The sequence below is a fragment of the Haliotis rufescens genome, unplaced genomic scaffold, assembly GCF_023055435.1.
Source record: "Haliotis rufescens isolate VD_foot unplaced genomic scaffold, xgHalRufe1.0.p SCAF_41, whole genome shotgun sequence".
NCBI lineage: Eukaryota > Metazoa > Mollusca > Gastropoda > Lepetellida > Haliotidae > Haliotis > Haliotis rufescens.
Window position 1 is genome coordinate 1,468,656 of NW_025964124.1, and position 24,502 is coordinate 1,493,157.

The window sequence follows — 24,502 nt, forward strand, 5'->3', positions numbered from 1 at the left end:
TGGTTGCCACTGTCATTTTATTTCGTTCAGTACGTGACACGTGCCGGTACAGTGCCGCCGCTAGCCATAGTTGCAGCGCTTGATGCTGACGTCAAACTTGAGTGACGGAGGACAGGACATCACCACCTCCGTACCGTGGTTGCAGAGGATGTACTTATTTGGGTCAGCGTGGGGGAGCAGTGCGCCGTTGTTGTTGCCGTTGCAGCCGGTGGAGACAGGGGTGACTTGGGAGATGGAGGGGGTGGAGGTTCCGAGGGCGGATGGTTTCACCCCAGATTGGCCAGTACACGATCTCCTGGCGTCATCCCACACTGTGCCACTGGGACAATCCCTCATCCACAGTTTCCCAAATGCATCACACCGGATGTACCTGGACGGGTTTGGCGGGTAGGGGAAGTCGAATCGATGCTTGGCAATATTTGCAGGAGTGCATGGATTGGTGACATTGCAGGAGATCCCTCCCTCGACTGGTTCCGACCCACAGCTGATTGTGTCAGGGTTGTAGTGGGCTTTGCCGGGACATTGGGTGACGTACATGTTGCCCTTGAGGTCGCACCGGATGAACTTGGTGGAGTCAGAGGTGTGGGCGTGGTCACAGGCGTTGCCAGGGGAACAAGGGTTGGTAACATTGTAGAATGTATCTGAAACACATAAACTCTTGTAAATATCCCTTCTACACAGACAAGAAGTACCATTAACGACGTCATGTGATGAACAAAGGTTGGTAACATTGTAGAATGTATCTGAAACACATAAACTCTTGTAAATATCCCTCCTACACAGACAAGAAGTATCATTAACGATGTCATCTCATTGAGTTACACACTGAGTTATATATTGAGTTATATATTGAGTTATATACTGAGTTATATACTGAGTTATATACTAAGTTATTTACTGAGTTATATACAGAGTTATATATTGAGTTATGTACTTGCGTTACGTACTGATATATATATACTGAGTTATATTTTGAGTTCAACACTGTGTTATATGTTGAGTTATATATTGAGTTATATGCTGAGTCATTTACTGAGTTATATACTGTGTTATATACTGAGCTAAATACTGAGTTATATACTGAGTTACATACTGAGTTATATACTAAGTTATATTCTGAGCTATATACTGAGTTATGTACTGAGTTATGTACTGAGTTATTTACTGAGTTATATACTGAGTTATATACTAAGTTATATTTTGAGCTATATACTGAGTTACATACTGAGTTACATACTGAGTTATATACTGAGTTATATACTGAGTTACATACTAAGTAATATACTGAGTTATATACTGAGATACATACTGAGTTTTATGCTGAGTTATATACTGAGTTTTATACTAAGTTACATACTGAGTTATATGCTAAGTTACATACTGAGTTACATACTGAGTTATATACTGAGTTATATACTGAGTTATATACTGAGTTACATACTGAGTTATATGCTAAGTTACATACTGAGTTGCATACTGAGTTATATACTGAGTTATTTACTGAGTTATGTACTGATATATATACTGATATATATATACTGAGTTATGTACTGAGTTAAATACTGAGTTACATACTGAGTTACATACCGAGTTATATACTGAGTTATATACTGAGTTATATTTTGAGCTATATACTGAGTTATGTACTGAGTTATGTTCTGAGTTATGTACTGAGTTATGTACTGAGTTATGTACTGAGTTACTGAGTTACATACTGAGTTACATACTGAGGTATATACTGAGTTATATACTGAGATATATCCTGAATTATATGCTAAGTTAAACGATGAGTTACATTTTGAGTTAGATACTGAGTTATATACTGAGTTACATACTGAGTTATATGCTAGTTACATACTGAGTTACATACTGAGTTATTTACTGAGTTACATATTGAGTTATATACTGAGTTATATACTGAGTTATATACTGAGTTATTTACTGAGTTACATATTGAGTTATATACTGAGTTATATACTGAGACATGTACTAATTTACATACTGAGTTACATACTGAGTTATATACTGAGTTACATACTGAGTTATATACTGAGTTATATACTGAGTTATATACTGAGACATGTACTAATTTACATACTGAGTTACATACTGAGTTATATACTAATTTACATACTGAGTTACATACTGAGTTATATACTGAGTTACATACTGAGTTATATACTGAGTTATATACTGAGTTATATATTGAGTTATGTACTGAGTTATGTATTTATTTTATACTGAGTTGTATACTGAGTTATATTTTAAGTTACATACTGAGTTATATACTAAGTTATGTGAAGATATATCACTCAAATGGGAGCTGAAACAAAGTCATAAGAATCAACATAATAATTATGAGTAAATGCGGCATGAGCTGATTGCTTTATCTATGAAGAGAAATATGAGTCATATGTACCACCTGCTAAACGTTAGATGATTTGTGTAAACATCCAAAATTTAATAAAAACGCACCATCACAGCTGTATCCGTTGTCCTCCATGTCCTTCTTGGAGCACGGCCTTTCCTTCCCGCCTTCCTTACAGATTATCTGGGCCTCTGTAGGGACAAAAAAATGTAGAGAAATATTGCTATAAAGGTAACTCTATATTTCAGGGCATTGTCATTTGCAGAAGACCATTAACTACCCGACGAAGTCTATAAAGACATTTAGACACTAATCCCTCTGGCAAACAATGCAGAATGCCTACAACGCAGGTAGAGGCGATTGTGTCTTTAAAAATATATCTTATTCCATGTGTCAAATCAGGTTACTTCCGCTACTCAGGAGCTGATAACGTTTGTAAAACCCAAATATCCCGTTGTTCATTTCGGACTGATGGTTTATGTAAAATATCTAGATTTTGGTGGAGAAGATCTTGTCCCTTTGGTCCCAGACTAACAGACTAGTGTCCTTGTCTAACCCTGAAGGTGACCCACTTGTTGGTTGCTGGGAAATCCGCACGCTGAAACTGGCGTTGACACAGGAAGCAAACTGGGCAACTGATACAGACAGCCGAGTTCCAATGACAGTAATGTACAGTTGTCTCCCCTTCATCGTCTTGTTAAAGAAGATGACGCCAGGTTTGTTATCACTTGCAGTCTCTTTGACGTCATAGAAGGCGGGGCCAGGACGAGGAATGTTGTAGGAAGCGTACATTTTGAGAGTGCCACACACCACCTCGCCCACCTGTGTAGTAACAATAAGGGCGAGTTACTAGGGGCATGTGAAAACATAGATTATGAAGTTGTCATTAAGCCAGGTGAACGAAACGGTACTGACAGTTTGCAGAATATGATGTGGGTGAACAAGACAGTTGCTGAAGAACAGAGCTATCAAACTTAACTATGAAATCATCGTCAACATTACATGTGTTTGTAGACAATAATTTCCATCACCCGTCAATACATTTGACCACTTTGGTGTAGTCCCTTAACCAACGACTCAAGCAATGAGGGGGCTTATCACCGCTGAGGTCATTGCTGCCACCACAGCCTTGGGTTTAGAGTCCCCTGATAAACGACCACATTTGATTATCTGTCTGAAAGTTTACACTCTCGGGAATTTCACAGCAGGGTAGTTTAGTATGATAAGATGTACGCACTGACGATGGCATCAGGTTAGGCTATGAAGAACCGACTTCCGGCTGACTTCTAATTGTCGAACTGTATGGGACGGTCCACAGTCGCTGCTACTTACCACTGCTTTTTCTTTGCCTGGGTCGGGAGTTGTAGTGTTATCGTCCGTAAATTCAAATGCGTCCTCCACAGTCTCGTTAACAGGTAGTTGTGTGTTGATGGTCTTGTTCTTCTTCACTGCAGTCAGGGCTGAGGAAACCAATATTACTATTAAACATTGAGTGGTTGCAATGTATTACGTCTGTCGTTTCAAAATATGAAAAAAGGGAATCATGCTGGCAGACACACTTTCCCCTCATACGTTTTGGAGTATTGATTTATTGCTGGCCTAGTTAAAGCTTTTGTTAGATTTTGTTAGTACACTGTTCCTAATTCTGTCATATTGTTTTTAAAGAACTACCTACCTCCACAGGAACTTTCCTTCAGTTGGTAGAGGAGACTGTCAATCTCCCTGAAGCTGTTGAGCATTATCACGTGGGTACAGTAAGGATCTGTGGCCACGCCCCTCAATTCAGCCACATCAGCGTTTCCTATACCGACAGATATCATGGTAATACCTGCACCTCTAGCCTTCTTAGCAGCGTTGATTGTATTTATTTTACTGTTTGACCTGCCGTCAGTCATAAGGATCGCTACACGCTTGGCATCTGGCCGCGCACCTGCTGCCGGTCTGAACAGGACGTTGACAGTGTGGAGGATGGCTGCAGCTGTGTTGGTGCCACCGCCACTCTTTCTGATTTTACCTATGGCAGACACCAAGCTGCTTTTGGATGCAAAGTCTTTGAATTGAATATCATCTCCCACTGAGGAAGCATATTCAACAGTAGACCCTTTTACTTCATCTTCCGATATGTTTAGTTTTTTCGTCACATTTTCCACAAACTTGATCATGTGATTAAAGTCACTTCTTGATACGCTCCCAGAACCGTCCAGGATGAATGCAAGGTCAAGCTGAGTCTTGCAATCTGGTGAAACACAAATGTATCAATGAAATGTTCTGCATGTTTAGTCTGTAAACATCTGGGGCCTGTTCCAAAAAGTAATCTTAGCTACGAATGTTGAAAGTCTATGTTAAAGTATGAGAGTTGTGATCACCTTAGTGCTACGGAAGCTTTGCAGAACGGAGTCCTTCATGTCGAATTTAATAAAACCATATAATAAGTTAACAGCATACCAATTCCTTTCATTGCTCTGGCTTTAGTAACGAATCCAGAATGGCTGCCACTCGGTCTCAGCTTTGAGGCCCAGAACGAGGCTTGACTGGTGACGTCACCGGGAGGGCTGCTGCTGTGATACTTCTTTATGTAAAGAGCTGCTGCCAGCCCGGAGTACAGAGGCTTCCTCAGGTCTGACCAGGATGTGGTGCGCCAGTCGATGTTGAAGGCTAATTTAGCTTTGTTACACTCAGCCACTATGGACGAGGGGCAGGTCTTCGTCTCCAGGAACTTGCTTTCATCAATCTGTATCACGGAAAGCATGTGTAATACATCTAGAACAGTAACAAAGTTACACTGTAAAATGATACATATATTAATAGTATTGGTTTAAACAAGATATTGTATCGATGACTTCTATATTCTAATATGATGCGATGATTCGGTACAGATCCTTATACGATTGTCAAGCATACCAAATCGTCACATCTTAAAAGAGCAAAGAACTTGTCATCCATAAAGTATGTTGATTTTGCTAACCAACTTCTAAAAATGCGAATTAAAAATTCAGGACATTTCAACCAAACTGGATCCCGGTGCAAACATAAACATCTTGAGTACAATGGCAAAGAGCTGCAGTATTCCGGCATCAAAGTGACATCTTACAGAAGCGAACAAGGTCCAGGAACAAGGCCATGCTGAAGTAGAACTAGGACCAGACATACTCCTCCACTTTCGTCATAACTGTGAAGAATAACAAGCAGTTTGTTGGTTACAAGACCTCGAGAGACTAGCTCTTGTCAAGAGGCAATATGAAGTGACGAGATTTTCGACCTACATTTGGAAGTGTTTTGTGGGCTGGGATGCCTCTACATCACACTGAAGGAAAGTGTTACGCCAGTTGTAGAACCATGAAGCAAATCCCCTACTCAGTAAGATATCCACTTGAGAAATAATTCAATCACATGAAGGCTTTGAAGTCAAAGATCTAACGAAGTCGGTCATGCCACTGGTGGTCGTTCACATGAGAGGGAAAAACCATTCACCTGGACCCCAAGAATCTAAATAAGACTATTCTCTTCAATCTACCAACAGGTGAAGAAACATCAACGTTTGCAAGAGCACAAGTCTGCAGTAAAGTGGATGATCCATCAAAGATATTGGCGGCTGAAGCTGGACCACCAACATCCTGAGTTAACCAAACTCTCAAACCCATTCGCTGTCACCCTTCAGCAGGCCCATCCTTCAGCATCGATCCAGAGGTTACCACAGGATATTTCATTAGATGAAACACAACTAGGCATGGATACAAGGATTAATGAGATGATAATCGTGGATAACCTGATCAATGTCCTTGAAAACTGTGGTGTTGTAGGACTCTAACTGAACAAATAAAACTGTGAAAATTTGTGGCAATAAAATCCCCAAAGAAGGTCGTCCACCAGATTGCGTAACAATCACGTTTAGATGGCATACAAATCCAAGCAGGAAAGATTTCAGAATGGTCATATGAATAGAGGGTGTCAAAAGCCCACAAGGACACATTATGAGAAATAGAGAATCTCACCCGGGTGTTGTTTTTTATATCCAATATTTCACCACGGGTTTCCCCTTTTATCAAGGGGTGTTGATATATTTGATATTAAAAGATACGGGGGTGAGATTTTACTTATCATCCAACATCATTCTTCAAACTTTTTCAACTTAGTAGCATTGAGAAACCCCTACCACCCCCCAGACGACACGCCCACAACTGATTGGCCTTGAGAATGTCCTAATTGAATAACGTCCCTAGCGGACATGCCCACAACTGAGTAGCCATGAAAAATCCACATTGTCCCTAGTGGACACGCCCATTACAGAGTAACCACGGAAAACCCCTACCGTCCCCTGTAGACACGCTCACAACTGAGCAGCCATGATAAACCCCAACCATCCATTGCGAACACACCGACCACTGAGTAGGCATGAAATGTAGAGTAGCTGAATGCCCACCACTGAGAAGCACAGGCTGGATTTCATACAGGTTCTGAATCAAGGATACAGTTTTAATCATTACTGTGAGAAACCCCTACCGTCCCTAGTAGACACACCCACCCGTGGGTAGACATGAGAAAATCCTATCGTCCATAGCGGACACACCCACCACTGAGCAGCCATGAGAAATCTCATACACCCCAGGTAAAACACCAACCACTGAGTGGCCATCAATAATCCCTAAAGTGCCTTGCGGAAAAGCCCGCCACTTATTACCCATTTGAAACCCTTGCGGAAAAGCCCGCCACTTATTAGCCATGAGAAACCCCTACATAGAGCGGACACGCCTACCACTGAGTAGCCATGACAAACCCTTACAGCCATAGCGGACACACGAAGACTGAGAAGCCATCGGAAACCCCAACCGTCCCCAGTGGACACGCCTACCACTGAGAAACCATCTGAAACCCCTACCACCCCTAGCGGACACGCCTACCACTTAGAAGGCATTGGAAACCCCTACCGTCCCTAGCGTTCACGCCCACTACTGAGTAGCCATGAGAAACCCTTACTGCCGCAGCGGAAACACGTACCACTGAGAAGCCATTGTAAACCCGAGAAGCCATCCGAAACACCTACCGTCCCTATCGGACACGCTTACAACTGAGGAGCCATCGGAAATACTGAAATGCCTACCAGTGAGAAGCCATCTGAAACCCCTACCGTCCCTAATGGACACGCCTACAACTGAGAAGCCATCGGAAACCTTTACCGTCCCCAGTGTACACGCCTACCACTTAGAAACCATCTGAAACCCCTACCGCCCCTAGCGGACACGCCTACCACTTAGAAGGCATCGGAAACCCTTACTGCCATAGCGGACACACCAAGACTGAGAAGCCATCGGTAACCCCTACAGTCCCTAGCGGACACGCCTACCACTGAGAAGCCATCGGAAACCCCTACTGTCCCTATCGGAGGTGCCTACCACGGAGAAGCCATCGGAAACCCTATTGTCCCTATCAGATGTGCCTACCACGAAGAAGCCATCGGGAACCCTCTACCTTACCTAGCGGATACGCACACAACTGAGGAGCCATGAGAAACCCTAACCGCCTTAGCGGACACACACTAACACTGAGAAGCCACCGGAAACCCTTACCGCCGTAACGGACACGCCTACCGCTGAGAAGACATCGGAAATCCTAACCGTCCCTAGTGGACATGCCTACAACTGAGAAGCCATCGGAAACCCCTACTGTCCCTATCGGAGGTGCCTACCACGGAGAAGCCATCGGAAACCCTATTGTCCCTATCAGATGTGCCTACCACGAAGAAGCCATCGGGAACCCTCTACCTTACCTAGCGGATACGCACACAACTGAGGAGCCATGAGAAACCCTAACCGCCTTAGCGGACACACACTAACACTGAGAAGCCACCGGAAACCCTTACCGCCGTAACGGACACGCCTACCGCTGAGAAGACATCGGAAATCCTAACCGTCCCTAGTGGACATGCCTACAACTGAGAAGCCATCGGAAACACCTACTGTCCCCAGTGGACACGCCTACCACTGAGAAGCCATGAGAAACCCATACCGTGCCTAGCGGACACGCTTACCACTTAGGAGCCATGACAAAGCCTTACAGCCATAGCGGACACACGAAGACTGAGAAGCCACCGGAAACCCCAACCGTCTCCAGTGGACACGCCTACCACTGAGAAACCATCTGAAACCCCTACCGCCCCTAGCGGACACGCCTACCACTTAGAAGGCATCGGAAACCCCTACCGTCCCTAGCGTTCACACACACTACTGAGTAGCCATGAGAAACCCTTACTGCCGTAGCGGAAACACGTACCACTGAGAAGCCATTGTAAACCCGTACCGTCCGAGGCGCATTCACCTTCCATTGAGACGCCATCCGAAACTCCTACCGTCCCTAGCGGACACGCCCACCACTAAGAACCCATGAGACACCCATACCGCTGAAGCAGAGAGGCCTACCACTGAGAAGCCATCGGAAACCCCTACCGTCCCTATCGGACACGCCTACAACTGAAGAGCCATCGGAAATCCTGAAATGCATACCAGTGACAAGCTATCGGAAACCCCTACCGTCCCTAATGGACACGCCTACCGCTGAGAAGCCATCGCAAACCCCTACCACCCCTAGCGGACACGCCTACAACTGAGAAGACATCGGAAACCCCTACTGTCCCAAGTGGGCACGCCTACCACTGATAAGCCATGAGAAACCCTTACCGTGCCTAGCGGACACGCTTACCACTTAGGTGCCATGACAAACCCTTACAGCCATAGCGGACACACGAAGACTGAGAAGCCATTGGAAACCCCAACCGTCCCCAGTGGACACGCCTACCCCTGAGAAACCATCTGAAACCCCTACCGCCCCTAGCGGACACGCCTACCACTAAGAAGGCATCCCATGAAGACTGATAAGCCATTGTAAACCCATACCGTCCGAGGCGCATTCGCCTTCCATTGAGACGCCATCTGAAACTCCTACCGTCCCTAGCGGACACGCCCACCACTAAGAACCCATGAGACACCCATACCGCTGAAGCAGAGAGGCCTACCACTGAGAAGCCATCGGAAACCCCTACCGTCCCTATCGGACACGCCTACAACTGAAGAGCCATCGGAAATCCTGAAATGCATACCAGTGACAAGCTATCGGAAACCCCTACCGTCGCTAATGGACATACCTACCACTGAGAAGCCATCGGAAACACAAACCGTCCCTAGCGTTCACGACCACTACTGAGTAGTCATGAGAAACCGTTACTGCCGTAGCGGAAAAACGTACCACTGGGGAGCCATGAGAAACCCCTACCGTCCCTAGCGGACACGCCCACCACTAAGTACCCATGAGGAACCCATACCGCCGTAGCGGACACACCTACCACTGAGAAGCCATCAGAAACCCCCACCGTCCCTAGCGGACACGCCCACCAATGAGAAGCCATCGGAAACCCCTTCCGTCCCTAGCGGACACGCCCACCACTGAGAAGCCATCTGAAACCCCCACCGCCATCGGAAACACCTACCATCCCAAGCAGACAAGCCTTCCACTGAGAAGCATTGGGAAACCCCTACCGTCTATATCAGACACGCCCACCACTGAGAAACCATCGGAAACCCCTATCGTCACTATCGGACACGCCTACAACTGACAAGCCATCGGAAATCCTGAAATGCATACCTCTGAAAAGCGTTCGGAAACCCCTACCGTCTATATCGGACACGCCCACCACTGAGAAACCATCGGAAACCTCTACCGTCCCTATCGGACACGCCTTCAACTGACAACCCATCGGAAATCCTGAAATGCATACCACTGAGAAGCCATCGGAAACCCCTACCGTCCCTTATGGACATGCCTACCACTGAGAAGCCATCGCAAACCCCTACCGCCCCTAGTGGACACGCCTACCACAGATAAGACATGAGAAACCCCTACCGCCATAGCAGACACATGTAGACTGAGAAGCCACCGGAAACATCTACCGTCCCTAGCGGACACGCCTACCACTGTGAAGCCATCGGAAACCCCTACCGTCCCTAGCGTTCACGCCAAATACTGGGAAGCCATGAGAAACCCTTACTGCCGTAGCGGACATGCTTACCACTGAGAAGCGATCGTAAACCCGTACCATCCATAGCGGATATGCCTACCATTGAGACGCCATTGGAAACCCCTACCCCCCTAGCGGACACGCCCACCACTAAGAACCCATGAGAAACCCATACCGCCGTAGCGGACACGCCTACCACTGAGAAGCCATCGGAAACCCCTACAGTCCCCAGCGGACACGCCTACCACTGAGTAGCCATGACAAACCCTTACCGCCGAAGCGGACACACACTACCACTGAGAAGCCATCGGAAACCCTTACCGCCGTAACGAACACGCCTACCGCTGAGAAGACATCGGAAATCCTAACCGCCCCTAGCGGACATGCCTACAACTGAGAAGCCAGCGGAAACCCCTACTGTCCCCAGTGGACACGCCTACCACTGAGAAGCCATGAGAAACCCTTACCGTGCCTAGCGGACACGCTTACCACTTAGGTGCCATGACAAACCCTTACAGCCATAGCGGACACACGAAGACTGAGAAGCCATCGGAAACCCCTACCGTCCCCAGTGGACACGCCTACCACTGAGAAACGATCTGAAACCCCTACCGCCCCTAGCGGACACGCCTACAACTTAGAAGGCATCGGAAACCCCAACCGTCCCTAGCGTTCACGCCCACTACAGAGTAGCCATGAGAAACCCATACCGCCGTAGCGGACACGCCTACCACTGAGAAGCTATCGGAAACCCCTACAGTCCCCAGCGGACACGCCTACCACTGAGTAGCCATGACAAACCCTTACCGCCGTAGCGGACATGCCTACTGCTGAGAAGCCATCGGAAACACCTTCCGTCCCTATCGGACACGCCTACAACTGAGGAGCCATCGGAAATACTGAAATGCATACCAGTGAGAAGCCATCTGAAACCCCTACCGTCGACACGCCTACAACTGAGAAGCCATCGGAAACCCTTACCGTCCCCAGTGTACACGCCTACCACTGAGGAACCATCTGAAACCCCTACCGCCCCTAGCTGACACGCCCACCACTTAGAAGGAATCGGAAACCCCTACCGTCCCTAGCTTTCACGCCCACTACTGAGTAGCCATGACAAACCCTTACTGCCATAGCAGACACACGAAGACTGAGAAGCCATCGGTAACCCCTACAGTCCGTAGCGGACACGCCTACCACTGAGAAGCCATCGGAAACCCCTACCGTCCCAACCGGAGGTGCCTACCACCGAGAAGCCATCGGAAACCCCTACCGTCCCTATCAGATGTGCCTACCACGGAGAAGCCATCGGGAACCCTCTACCTTACCTAGCATATACGCACACAACTGAGGAGCCATGAGAAACCCTAACCGCCGTAGCGGACACATCCTACCACTGAGAAGCCATCGGAAACACTTACCGCCGTAACGGACACGCCTACCGCTGAGAAGACATCGGAAATCCTAACCGCCCCTAGCGGACATGCCTACAACTGAGAAGACATCGGAAACCCCTACTGTCCCCAGTGGACACGCCTACCACTGAGAAGCCATGAGAAACCCTTAGCGTGCCTAGCGGACACGCTTACCACTTAGGTGCCATGACAAACCCTTACAGCCATAGCGGACACACGAAGACTGAGAAGCCATCGGAAACCCCTACCGTCCCCAGTGGACACGCCTACCACTGAGAAACGATCTGAAACCCCTACCGCCCCTAGCGGACACGCCTACCACTTAGAAGGCATCGGAAACGCCTTCCGTCCCTAGCGTTCACGCCCACTACAGAGTAGCCATGAGAAACCTTACTGCCGTAACGGACCCACACTACCACTGAGAAGCCACCGAAAACCCTTACCGCCGTAACGGACACGCCTACCGCTGAGAAGACATCGGAAATCCTAACCGCCCCTAGCGGACATGCCTACAACTGAAGAGCCATCGGAAATCCTGAAATGCATACCAGTGACAAGCTATCGGAAACCCCTACCGTCGCTAATGGACATACCTACCACTGAGAAGCCATCGGAAACACAAACCGTCCCTAGCGTTCACGACCACTACTGAGTAGCCATGAGAAACCGTTACTGCCGTAGCGGAAAAACGTACCACTGGGGAGCCATCGGAAACCCCTACCGTCCCTAGCGGACACGCCCACCACTAAGTACCCAAGAGGAACCCATACCGCCGTAGCGTACACACCTACCACTGAGAAGCCATCAGAAACCCCCACCGTCCCTAGCGGACACGCCCATCATTGAGAAGCCATCGGAAACCCGTACCCCTTCCGTCCCTATCGGACACGTCTACAACTGAGGAGCCATAGGAAATACTGAAATGCATACCAGTGAGAAGCCATCTGAAACCCCTACCGTTGACACGCCTACAACTGAGAAGCCATCGGAAACCCTTACCGTCCCCAGTATACACGCCTACCACTGAGAAAAACCATCTGAAACCCCTACCGCCCCTACCGGACATGCCTACCACTTAGAAGGCATCGGAAACCCCTACCGTCCCTAGCGTTCAAGCCCACTACTGAGTAGCCATGACAAACCCTTACTGCCATAGCGGACACACGAAGACTGAGAAGCTATCGGTAACCCCTACAGTCCCTAGCGGACACGCCTACCACTGAGAAGCCATCGGAAACCCCTACCGTCCCTATCGGAGGTGCCTACCACCGAGAAGCCATCGGAAACCCCTACCGTCCCTATCAGATGTGCCTACCACGAAGAAGCCATCGGGAACCCTCTACCTTACCTAGCGGATACGCACACAGCTGAGGAGCCATCAGAAACCCTAACCGCCGTAGCGGACACACACTACCACTGAGAAGCCATCGGAAACCCTTACCGCCGTAACGGACACGCCTACCGCTGAGAAGACATCGGAAATCCTAACCGCCCCTAGCGGACATGCCTACAACTGAAGAGCCATCGGAAATCCTGAAATGCATACCAGTGACAAGCTATCGGAAACCCCTACCGTCCCTAATGGAAATACCTACCACTGAGAAGCCATCGGAAACACAAACCGTCCCTAGCGTTCACGACCACTACTGAGAAGCTATGAGAAACCGTTACTGCCGTAGCTGAAAAAAGTACCACTGGGGAGCCATCGGAAACCCCTACCGTCCCTAGCGGACACGCCCACCACTAAGTAGCCATGAGGAACACATACCGCCGTAGCAGACACACCTACCACTGAGAAGCCATCAGAAACCCCCACCGTCCCTAGCGGACATGCCCACCACTGAGAAGCCATCGAAACCCGTACCGTCCCTAGCGGACACGCCCACCACTAAGCACCCATGAGGAACCCATACCACCGTAGCGGACACGCCTATCACTGAGAAGCCATCGGAAACCTGTACCGTCCCTAGCGGACACGCCCACGACTAAGCACCCATGAGGAACCCATACCGCAGAAGCGGACACACCTACCACTGAGAAGCCATCGGATACCCCCACCGTCCCTAGCGGACACGCCTACCACTGAGAAGCCATCGGAAACCCCTTCCGTCCCTAGCGGACATGCCCACCACTGAGAAGCCATCTGAAACCCCCACCGCCATCAGAAACACCTACCATCCCAAGCAGACAAGCCTTCCACTGAGAAGCATTTGGAAACCCCTACCGTCTATATCGGACACGCCCACCACTGAGAAACCATCGGAAACCCCTACCGTCCCTATCGGACACGCCTACAGCTGACAAGCCATCGGAAATCCTGAAATGCATACCTCTGAGAAGCCATCGGAAACCCCTACCGTCCCTAATGGACATGCCTGCCACTGAGAAGTCATCGCAAACCCCTACCGCCCCTAGTGGACACGCCTACCACTGATAAGACATGAGAAACCCCTACCGCCATAGCTGACACATGTAGACTGAGAAGCCACCGGAAAGATCTACCGTCCCTAGCGGACACGCCTACCACTGTGAAGCCAACGGAAACCCCTACCGTCCCTAGCGTTCATGCCCACTACTGAGAAGCCATGAGAAACCCTTACTGCCGTAGCGGAAACACGTACCACTGAGAAGCGATCGTAAACCCGTACCGTCCATAGTGGATACGCCTACCATTGAGATGCCATCGGAAACCCCTACCCCCCTTGCGGACACGTCCACCACTAAGAACCCATGAGAAACCCATACAATCGTAGCGGACACGCCTACCACTGAGAAGCCATCGGAAACCCGTACCGTCCCTAGCGGACACGCCCACCACTAAGCACCCATGAGGAACCCATACCGCCGTAGTGGACACACCTACCACTGAGAAGCCATCGCAAACCCCCACCGTCCCTAGCGGACACGCCTACCACTGAGAAGCCATCGGAAACCCCTTCCGTCCCTAGCGGACATGCCTACCACTGAGAAGCCATCTGAAACCCCCACCGCCATCGGAAACACCTACCATCCCAAGCAGACAAGCCTTCCACTGAGAAGCATTGGGAAACCCCTACCGTCTATGTCAGACACGCCCACCACTGAGAAACCATCGGAAACCCCTATCGTCACTATCGGACACGCCTACAACTGACAAGCCATCGGAAATCCTGAAATGCATACCTCTGAAAAGCCATCGGAAACCCCTACCGTCCCTAATGGACATGCCTACCACTGAGAAGCCATCGCAAACCCCTACCGCCCCTAGTGCACACGCCTACCACTGATAAGACATGAGAAACCCCTACCGCCATAGCAGACACATGTAGACTGAGAAGCCACCGGAAACATCTACCGTCCCTAGCGGACACGCCTACCACTGTGAAGCCATCGGAAACCCCTACCGTCCCTAGCGTTCACGCCAAATACTGAGACGCCATGAGAAACCCTTACTGCCGTAGCGAAAACACGTACCACTGAGAAGCGATCGTAAACTCGTACCGTCCGTAGCGGATACGCCTACCATTGAGACGCCATCGGAAACCCCTACCCCCCTAGCGGACACGTCCACCACTAAGAACCCATGAGAAACCCATACCGCCGTAGCGGACACGCCTACCACTGAGAAGCCATCGGAAACCCGTACCGTCCCTAGCGGACACGCCCACCACTAAGCACCCATGAGGAACCCATACCGCCGTAGCGGACACACCTACCACTGAGAAGCCATCGGAAACCCCCACCGTCCCTAGCGGACACGCCCTCCACTGAAAAGCCATCGGAAACCCCTTCCGTCCCTAGTTGACACGCCTACCACTGAGAAGCCATCTGAAACCCCCACCGCCATCGGAAACACCTACCATCCCAAGCAGACAAGCCTTCCACTGAGAAGCATTTGGAAACCCCTACCGTCTATATCGGACACGCCCACCACTGAAAAACCATCGGAAACCCCTTCCGTCCCTATCGGACATGCCTACAACTGACAAGCCATCGGAAATCCTGAAATGCATACCACTGAGAAGCCATCGGAAACCCCTACCGTCCCTAATGGACACGCCTACCACTGATAAGACATGAGAAACCCTAACCGCCATAGAAGACACATGTAGACTGAGAAGCCACCGAAACATCTACCGTCCCTAGCGAACACGCCTACCACTGTGAAGCCATCGGAAACCCCTACCGTCCCTAGCGTTCACGCCAAATACTGAGAAGCCATGGGAAACCCCTACCCCCCTAGCGGACACGCCCACCACTAAGAACCCATGAGAAACCCATACCGCCGTAGCGGACACGCCTACCACTGAGAAGCCATCAGAAACCCCAACCATCCCTAGCGGACATGCCTACCACTAAGTAGCCATCGGAAACCCCTAGCGTCCCTACCGGACACGCCCACCAAGGAGAAGCCATCGGAAACCCTTTACCGTCCCTAGCGGGCACGCCCACCACTGAGTAGCCATGAGAAACTCTTACCGTACCTAGCAGACACGCCTACCACTGAGTACCCGTCGGAAACCCCTAGCGTCACTAGCGTTCACGCCAAATACTGAGAAGCCATGAGAAACCCTTACTGCCGTAGCGGAAACACGTACCACTGAGAAGCGATCGTAAACTCGTACCGTCCATAGCGCATACGCCTACCATTGAGACGTCATCGGAAACCCCTACCCCCCTAGCGGACACGCCCACCACTAAGAACCCATGAGAAACCCATACCGCCGTAGCGGACACGCCTACCACAGAGAAGCCATCGGAAACCCCTACCGTCCCCAGCGGACACGCCTTCCACTGAGTAGCCATGACAAACCCTTACCGCCGTAGCGGACATGCCTAATGCTGAGAAGCCATCGGAAACACCTACCGTCCCTATCGGACACGCCTACAACTGAGGAGCCATCGGAAATACTGAAATGCATACTAGTGAGAAGCCATCTGAAACCCCTACCGTCCCTAATGGACATGCCTACAACTGAGAAGCCATCGAAAACCCTTACCGTCCCCAGTGTACACGCCTACCACTGAGAAACCATCTGAAACCCCCTACCGCCCCTAGCGGACACGCCTACCACTTAGAAGGCATCGGAAACCCCTACCGTCCCTAGCGGATACGCACACAACTGAGGAGCCATGAGAAACCCTAACCGCCGTAGCGGACACACACTACCACTCAGAAGCCACCGGAAACCCTTACCGCCGTAACGGACACGCCTACCGCTGAGAAGACATCGGAAATCCTAACCGCCCCTAGCGGACATGCCTACAACTGAGAAACCATCGGAAACCCCTACTGTCCCTATCGGACACGCCCACCACTCAGCACCCATGAGGAACCCATACCGCCGTAGCGGACACACCTACCACTGAGAAGCCATCGGAAACCCCCACCGTCCCTAGCGGACACGCCCTCCACTGAAAAGCCATCGGAAACCCCTTCCGTCCCTAGTTGACACGCCTACCACTGAGAAGCCATCTGAAACCCCCACCGCCATCGGAAACACCTACCATCCCAAGCAGACAAGCCTTCCACTGAGAAGCATTGGGAAACCCCTACCGTCTATATCGGACACGCCCACCACTGAGAAACCATCGGAAACCCCTTCCGTCCCTATCGGACATGCCTACAACTGACAAGCCATCGGAAATCCTAAAATGCATACCACTGAGAAGCCATCGGAAACCCCTACCGTCCCTAATGGACACGCCAAATACTGAGAAGCCATGGGAAACCCCTACCCCCCTAGCGGACACGCCCACCACTAAGAACCCATGAGAAACCCATACCGCCGTAGCGGACACGCCTACCACTGAGAAGCCATCAGAAACCCCAACCATCCCTAGCGGACATGCCTACCACTAAGTAGCCATCGGAAACCCCTAGCGTCCCTACCGGACACGCCCACCAAGGAGAAGCCATCGGAAACCCTTTACCGTCCCTAGCAGGCACGCCCACCACTGAGTAGCCATGAGAAACCCTTACCGCAGTAGCAGACACATCCTACAACTGAGAAGCCATTGGAAACCCTTACCGCCGTAATGGACACGACTACCTCTGAGAAGACATCGGGAAACCCCTGTACCGTCCTTAGAAGCCATCGGAAATACTTTCCCTCCCAAGCGAACACGCCTACCACTGAGAAGCCGTCGGAAACCTCTACCGTCCCTAGCGGACACGCCCACCACCAAGAAACCATGAAAAACCCTTCCGTCCCGAGCGGACACGACTACCAATGAGTAGCCATGAGAAAAACTACCGTCCCTAGCGGACACGCCCACCACTGAGTAGCCATGAGAAACTCTTACCGTACCTAGCAGACACGCCTACCACTGAGTACCCGTCGGAAACCCCTACCGTCACTAGCGTTCACGCCAAATACTGAGAAGCCATGAGAAACCCTTACTGCCGTTGCGGAAACACGTACCACTGAGAAGCGATCGTAAACTCGTACCGTCCATAGCGCATACGCCTACCATTGAGACGTCATCGGAAACCCCTACCCCCCTAGCGGACACGCCCACCACTAAGAACCCATGAGAAACCCATACCGCCGTAGCGGACACGCCTACCACAGAGAAGCCATCGGAAACCCCTACCGTCCCCAGCGGACACGCCTTCCACTGAGTAGCCATGACAAACCCTTACCGCCGTAGCGGACATGCCTAATGCTGAGAAGCCATCGGAAACACCTACCGTCCCTATCGGACACGCCTACAACTGAGGAGCCATCGGAAATACTGAAATGCATACTAGTGAGAAGCCATCTGAAACCCCTACCGTCCCTAATGGACATGCCTACAACTGAGAAGCCATCGAAAACCCTTACCGTCCCCAGTGTACACGCCTACCACTGAGAAACCATCTGAAACCCCCTACCGCCCCTAGCGGACACGCCTACCACTTAGAAGGCATCTGAAACCCCTACCGTCCCTAGCGGATACGCACACAACTGAGGAGCCATGAGAAACCCTAACCGCCGTAGCGGACACACACTACCACTCAGAAGCCACCGGAAACCCTTACCGCCGTAACGGACACGCCTACCGCTGAGAAGACATCGGAAATCCTAACCGCCCCTAGCGGACATGCCTACAACTGAGAAACCATCGGAAACCCCTACTGTCCCTATCGGACACGCCTACCACTAACTAGCCATCGGAAACCCCTAGCCTCCCTACCGGACGGTAACCCTTACCGCCGTAACGGACACGCCTACCTCTGAGAAGACATTTCACGCCAACCACTGAGAAGCCATCGGAAACCCCTACCGTCCCTAGCGGACACGCCCACCACTGAGAAGCCATCGGATACCCCTACCGTCCCTAGTGGACACGCCTACTACTGAGAAGCCATGAGAAACCCTTACTGCCGTAGCGGACATGCCTACTACGGAGAAGCCATCGGAAACCTTCTACCGTCCCTAGCGGACACGCCCACCACTGAGAAGCCATGAGAAACTCTTACCGTATCTAGCAGACACGCCTACCAATGTGTACCCATGGGAACCCCCTACCGTCCCTAGCGGACACGCCTACCACTGAGAAGCCATCGGAAGCCCCTACCGTCCCTTGCGGACACGCCTACCACTGAGAAGCCATCGGATACCCCTACCGTCCCTAGCGGACACGCCCACCACCGAGAAACCATGAAAAACCCTTCCGTCCTTAGCGGACACGACTACCAATGAGTAGCCATGAGAAAAAACTACCGTCCCTGGCGGACACGCCTACCACTGAGAAGCCATCAGAAACCCCAACCATCCCTAGCGGACATGCCTACCACTAAGTAGCCATCGGAAACCCCTAGCGTCCCTACCGGACACGCCCACCACTGAGAAGCCATTGGAAACCCCTACCGTCCCTAGCGGACACCCCCATCACTGAGTAGCCATGAGAAACCCTTACCGCAGTAGCAGACACATCCTACAACTGAGAAGCCATTGGAAACCCTTACCGCCGTAATGGACACGACTACCTCTGAGAAGACATCGGGAAACCCCTGTACCGTCCTTAGAAGCCATCGGAAATACTTTCCCTCCCAAGCGAACACGCCTACCACTGAGAAGCCGTCGGAAACCTCTACCGTCCCTAGCGGACACGCCCACCACCAAGAAACCATGAAAAACCCTTCCGTCCCGAGCGGACACGACTACCAATGAGTAGCCATGAGAAAAACTACCGTCCCTAGCGGACACGCCTACCACTGAGAAGCCATCAGAAACCCCAACCATCCCTAGCGGACATGCCTACCACGGAGAAGCCATCGGAAACCCTCTACCGTCCCTAGCGGGCACGCCGACCACTGAGTAACCATGAGAAACTCTTACCGTACCTAGCAGACACGCCTACCACTGAGTACCCATCGGAAACCCCTACCGTCCCTAGCGGACACGCCTACCACTGAGAAGCCATCGGAAGCCCCTACCGTCCCTATCGGACACGCCTTCAACTGAGAAGCCATTGGAAACCCTTACCGTCCCTAGCGGACACGCCCACCACCCTGAAACCATGAAAAACCCTTCTGTCCCTAGCGGACACGACTACCACTGAGTAGCCATGAGAAAAACTACCGTCCCTAGCAGACACGCCTACCACTGAGAAGCCATCAGAAACCCCAACCATCCCTAGCGGACATGCCTACCACGGAGAAGCCATCGGAAACCCTCTACCGTCCCTAACGGACACGCCTACCACTGAGTACCCATGGGAAACCCCTACCGTCCCTAGCGGACACGCCTACCACTGAGACGCCATCGGAAGCCCCTACCGTCCCTATCGAATACGCCTACCACTAAGTAGCAGTCGGAAACTCCTAGCGTCCCTACCGGACACGCCCACCATTGAGAAGCCATTGGAAACCCCTACCGTCCCTAGCGGACACGCCCATCACTGAGTAACCATAAGAAACCCTAACCGCCGTAGCGGACACATCCTACCACTGAGAAGCCATCGGAAACTCCTCCCGCGTAGCGGACACATCCTACCACTGAGAAGCCATGAGAAACCCTTACCGCCCTAGCAGACACGCCTACCACCCTGAAACCATGAAAAACCCTTCCGTCCCTAGCAGACACGACTACCAATGAGTAGCCATGAGAAAAACTACCGTCCCTAGCGGACACGCCTACCAATGAGAAGCCATCAGAAACCCAAACCATCCCTAGCGGACATGCCTACCACGGAGAAGCCATCGGAAACCCTCTTCCGTCCTTAGCGGACACGCCTACCACTGAGTACCCATGGGAAACCCATACCGTCCCTAGCGGAGTATCCATGAGAAACCCTTACCGCCGTAGCGGACACATCCTACCACTGAGAAGCCATCGGAAACTCCTACCGTCCCTTGCGGACAAGCCTACCACTGAGAAGCCATCGGAAGCCCATACCGTCCCTATCGGACACGCCTACCACTAAGTAGCCATCGGACATGCAGGTATTGTCAAGCGGTCATTTCAAGAGTGTTAATTCATTTATGTACTGTCATTCGAGAAACTTAATACAAAGGCATAATGTGGCTGAATATGAACAATTACGACAGTGGAAATCATGGAAATATACATCAATATACAGGACGGTATACAAACATCGTTGATTTTTTCAACCTTACTCTTACTAGAATCAAGCCTTGTCGATGATCCTACCTGCCAGATGCCCCCGTTATACCCAGATCTGTATGTCTTGGTATCTGTTCCGTCTTTTGTCTCCACGTAGGCCAGACGTCGCAGGAACAGACGGTCGTCCCCGAGGATGCAGTTGGACCTGATCCTGTCAACGACAGCCTTGACGACAGCGGTGCCGGAAGCTCCTGAGGACATGGTCAAGTCCACGCCCCCTCCAGTCCCCAGAGCGCAAGGCAGGAACAGCGCCCAAAGTAGATACATCAGCATTCTTCTTCACTGTTGGTTCACTAGACCGCTTCTGCAGGTGGAATATATACATACTGTACCTGGGTGTTGAGGAACTATTGCGGTATTAGGTTTAGAGGTAAATTAAATCACATGAGATTCTACAGAGTATAGATCAATGCGGTCGCCTGGCAGATAGCTACAGACAGGTACGAGAGATGACTACGCCCACTAACTAGCCTTAAGGGGCTCGTAGACTTGGGCAGATACCTACATAAGATAAAACAATGACCCCCTGTGCGCTTAAAACCCCGTTACCTAGCATTTGGCCTCCGGACCCTACAATATGCGACGAGAATGGCTCATCAATTGTACTTGCTGGGGATGCAAAATCAACCATTTTGGGCGCGTATGGTGGCCGAGAGGAGACATCGCTTTCTCGCTTTGTCGCTCTATCTCTTTCTCGCGGTCTGATGTGGGGTTTTAATCATTAAAGTGAGCTGAAATCTTTCCAATCGCATTTCAAATTATACATATGGCTGGAATGTTTGGGCGCGTTTGTTGTTTTATGCTGCATTCGGCAATAGTGCAGCTGTATGACGTCGGTCTGTACATAATCGAGTCTGTGGTTGATATTGTGAACATGGTTACGATGACACGATTTGTCGGCAAGTTCGGGACGGCATCCAGTAACATCCACAGATAGTAGAACTGGCAACTGGCATATCAAAGCACATCACATTCACACAGACTTTAAGTCGACTTCATATCAATACCACTTGTGGGCATTAAGGCACATCCTTGATTACAGGCGCATTGTCATAACATATACGATCTACACACATAAGACAACAACGCGATTAATCCAAAAGAACAATGAGGAACGAAGTGTGTGTTTTTTTCACGTTAAAACATTGTTCTATCATTATGTTATTTCTGGAAATTCGAACATGCACTGGCAATATGCTGACGTTGTACATTGAACGACATCCATTTTGAGAGGGACGTGTCTAGTGAGTTGTTACCCTTGGATGTAGCTGGGCAACGCAAATAAACGCAGAAGAGATGTGTATTGAGATTAAAAGTAGAGATAATCTACGTGAGGATTGTGAGGGTATGCAGGAATTATCCACATGCGCATACAATGAACTTGTCCAATATTTCCGAGGTCGGAGTCATCATTATGAAAATACGGGTAAATATTTTTATCATCAGAGACTGTAAATAATGTTGATATATCATCTAAGGAATGAACGACTCCTGGTCGTCGTTTATCTTACGATAAAAAACTTCAGGGAGAATATACCACATGCTCCCCTCGTGGTTTATTCTGCTTGATAACACACTGCAGGGAGAATAAACCACATGCTCCCCTCGTGGTTTATTCTGCTTGATAACACACTGCAGGGAGAATAAACCACATGCTTCCCTCGTGGTTTATTCTGCTTGCAGTGTTTTATTAAACGATAAACAACCTTCACCCGTTGTTTTGTTCTTAAATACACCAGGGGACAATGAGATATACGCCCCGCGGGAGGTGAGGTGAAATTCGGTATAATATTGCGTCAAAGATTATTGCACTTATATAGCGACGTGCATGCACATGTGTGTGTGTGGCTGCTTGTATTAGTCCGGACTAATGCCGATTTATTGTGCTAGCCCACTGAGATACCATGCCGCAGTTTAACATGAATACCCCACTCAGACACAGTATTCTGACTCCGAGCCGACCAGTCCTTGTCTTCCGCTGTTTATAGCCGAGCGCCAGACAGGGTAACAACAAGTACCATCTTTTAACGTCTTTTGGTATGACGAGGCCGGGAATCGTACCTCAGCATGTTTGCGACAAGGACACTGGTGGAACTTACCTTGCGTGACGTGTTCCTGATGCCAGATGAACTGTGGGACAAAAGACATGGATATTTTATAGTCTGATGGTGTGCCATCAATTTAGAAGTGTGACAAGGATGTAGGCTATCGATTACGTGTATTCACACTGTGATGTAACACTTGTTCTGTATAGAGATACACATGGATAGTTATGTTCACAGTTTAATGAGTGTCACACAGTAATATGAGACAACACATCCGAGTGCACATCACAGCAACAGGTGCACCTATGGACTGACACCTCTCCTAACACTTTTCAGGTACTTGGGAAATACAACAGGATGCATGTATTTCATCAGCTATGCGATTGTTAAACAAGCAATACAGTTTAGGATGCTCATTCTGTCCAGAGTAGAAACGAAAACAACCAGAAAGGAAACAAGTCATATGTAATATTGCAGATTGGTCAACACGATATCCACACGCAGTAACTGAAAAAAAATCTGAAAGAACCCAAATTCGAATTTGTTTTCCGTTTGTGTGTGGAATTAAAGTTGCCTTCCTAAAGCACCAAACAAAAGGGCATGAACGGTGTCATGTTGTACATGATAGAAACGGCGGATGTATAGAGGTGTGTACAGTCCATCTTGCATCCACTCTCAACTTCTGACTGTATAACCTGAAATCCCCCTAATCTATAATTTCAGCACTGTACACCTCGTGCTATGGCAATAGATAGGGGAGGAAGTAAGATATTATGCAAGTTCACAGTACATCAATGAGGACGTACGTGTATAGTAAGGAGGTTATAGTTCAGTAAGTGATTAAGGGATACAGCAATGAGGCTATAGATCTGTGAGGAAGTAAGTGTTACGGCAATGAGGCTATAGATCAGTGAGGAAGTAAGTGTTACGGCAATGAGGCTATAGATCAGTGAGGAAGTAAGGGATACAGCAATGAGGCTATAGATCAGTGAGGAAGTAAGTGTTACGGCAATGAGGCTATAGATCAGGGAGGAAGTAAGTGTTACGGCAATGAGGCTATAGATCAGTGAGGAAGT

General features: G+C 49.7%; 1 protein-coding gene across 1 annotated transcript; it reads right to left on the reverse strand.

The window, feature by feature from the left end:
- Nucleotides 1-23,559, reverse strand: LOC124119915. Its single transcript, XM_046482584.2, has 8 exons — nt 23,481-23,559; nt 21,409-21,685; nt 4,814-5,099; nt 4,044-4,604; nt 3,701-3,828; nt 2,941-3,190; nt 2,476-2,559; nt 1-641 (listed from the first exon to the last, which is right to left on the reverse strand). Exons 2-8 carry the CDS (start codon nt 21,652-21,654, stop codon nt 61-63), a joined length of 2,136 nt encoding a protein of 711 aa, XP_046338540.2. The 5' UTR covers nt 21,655-21,685; nt 23,481-23,559; the 3' UTR covers nt 1-60.
- Nucleotides 23,560-24,502: the final 943 nt, after the last annotated feature.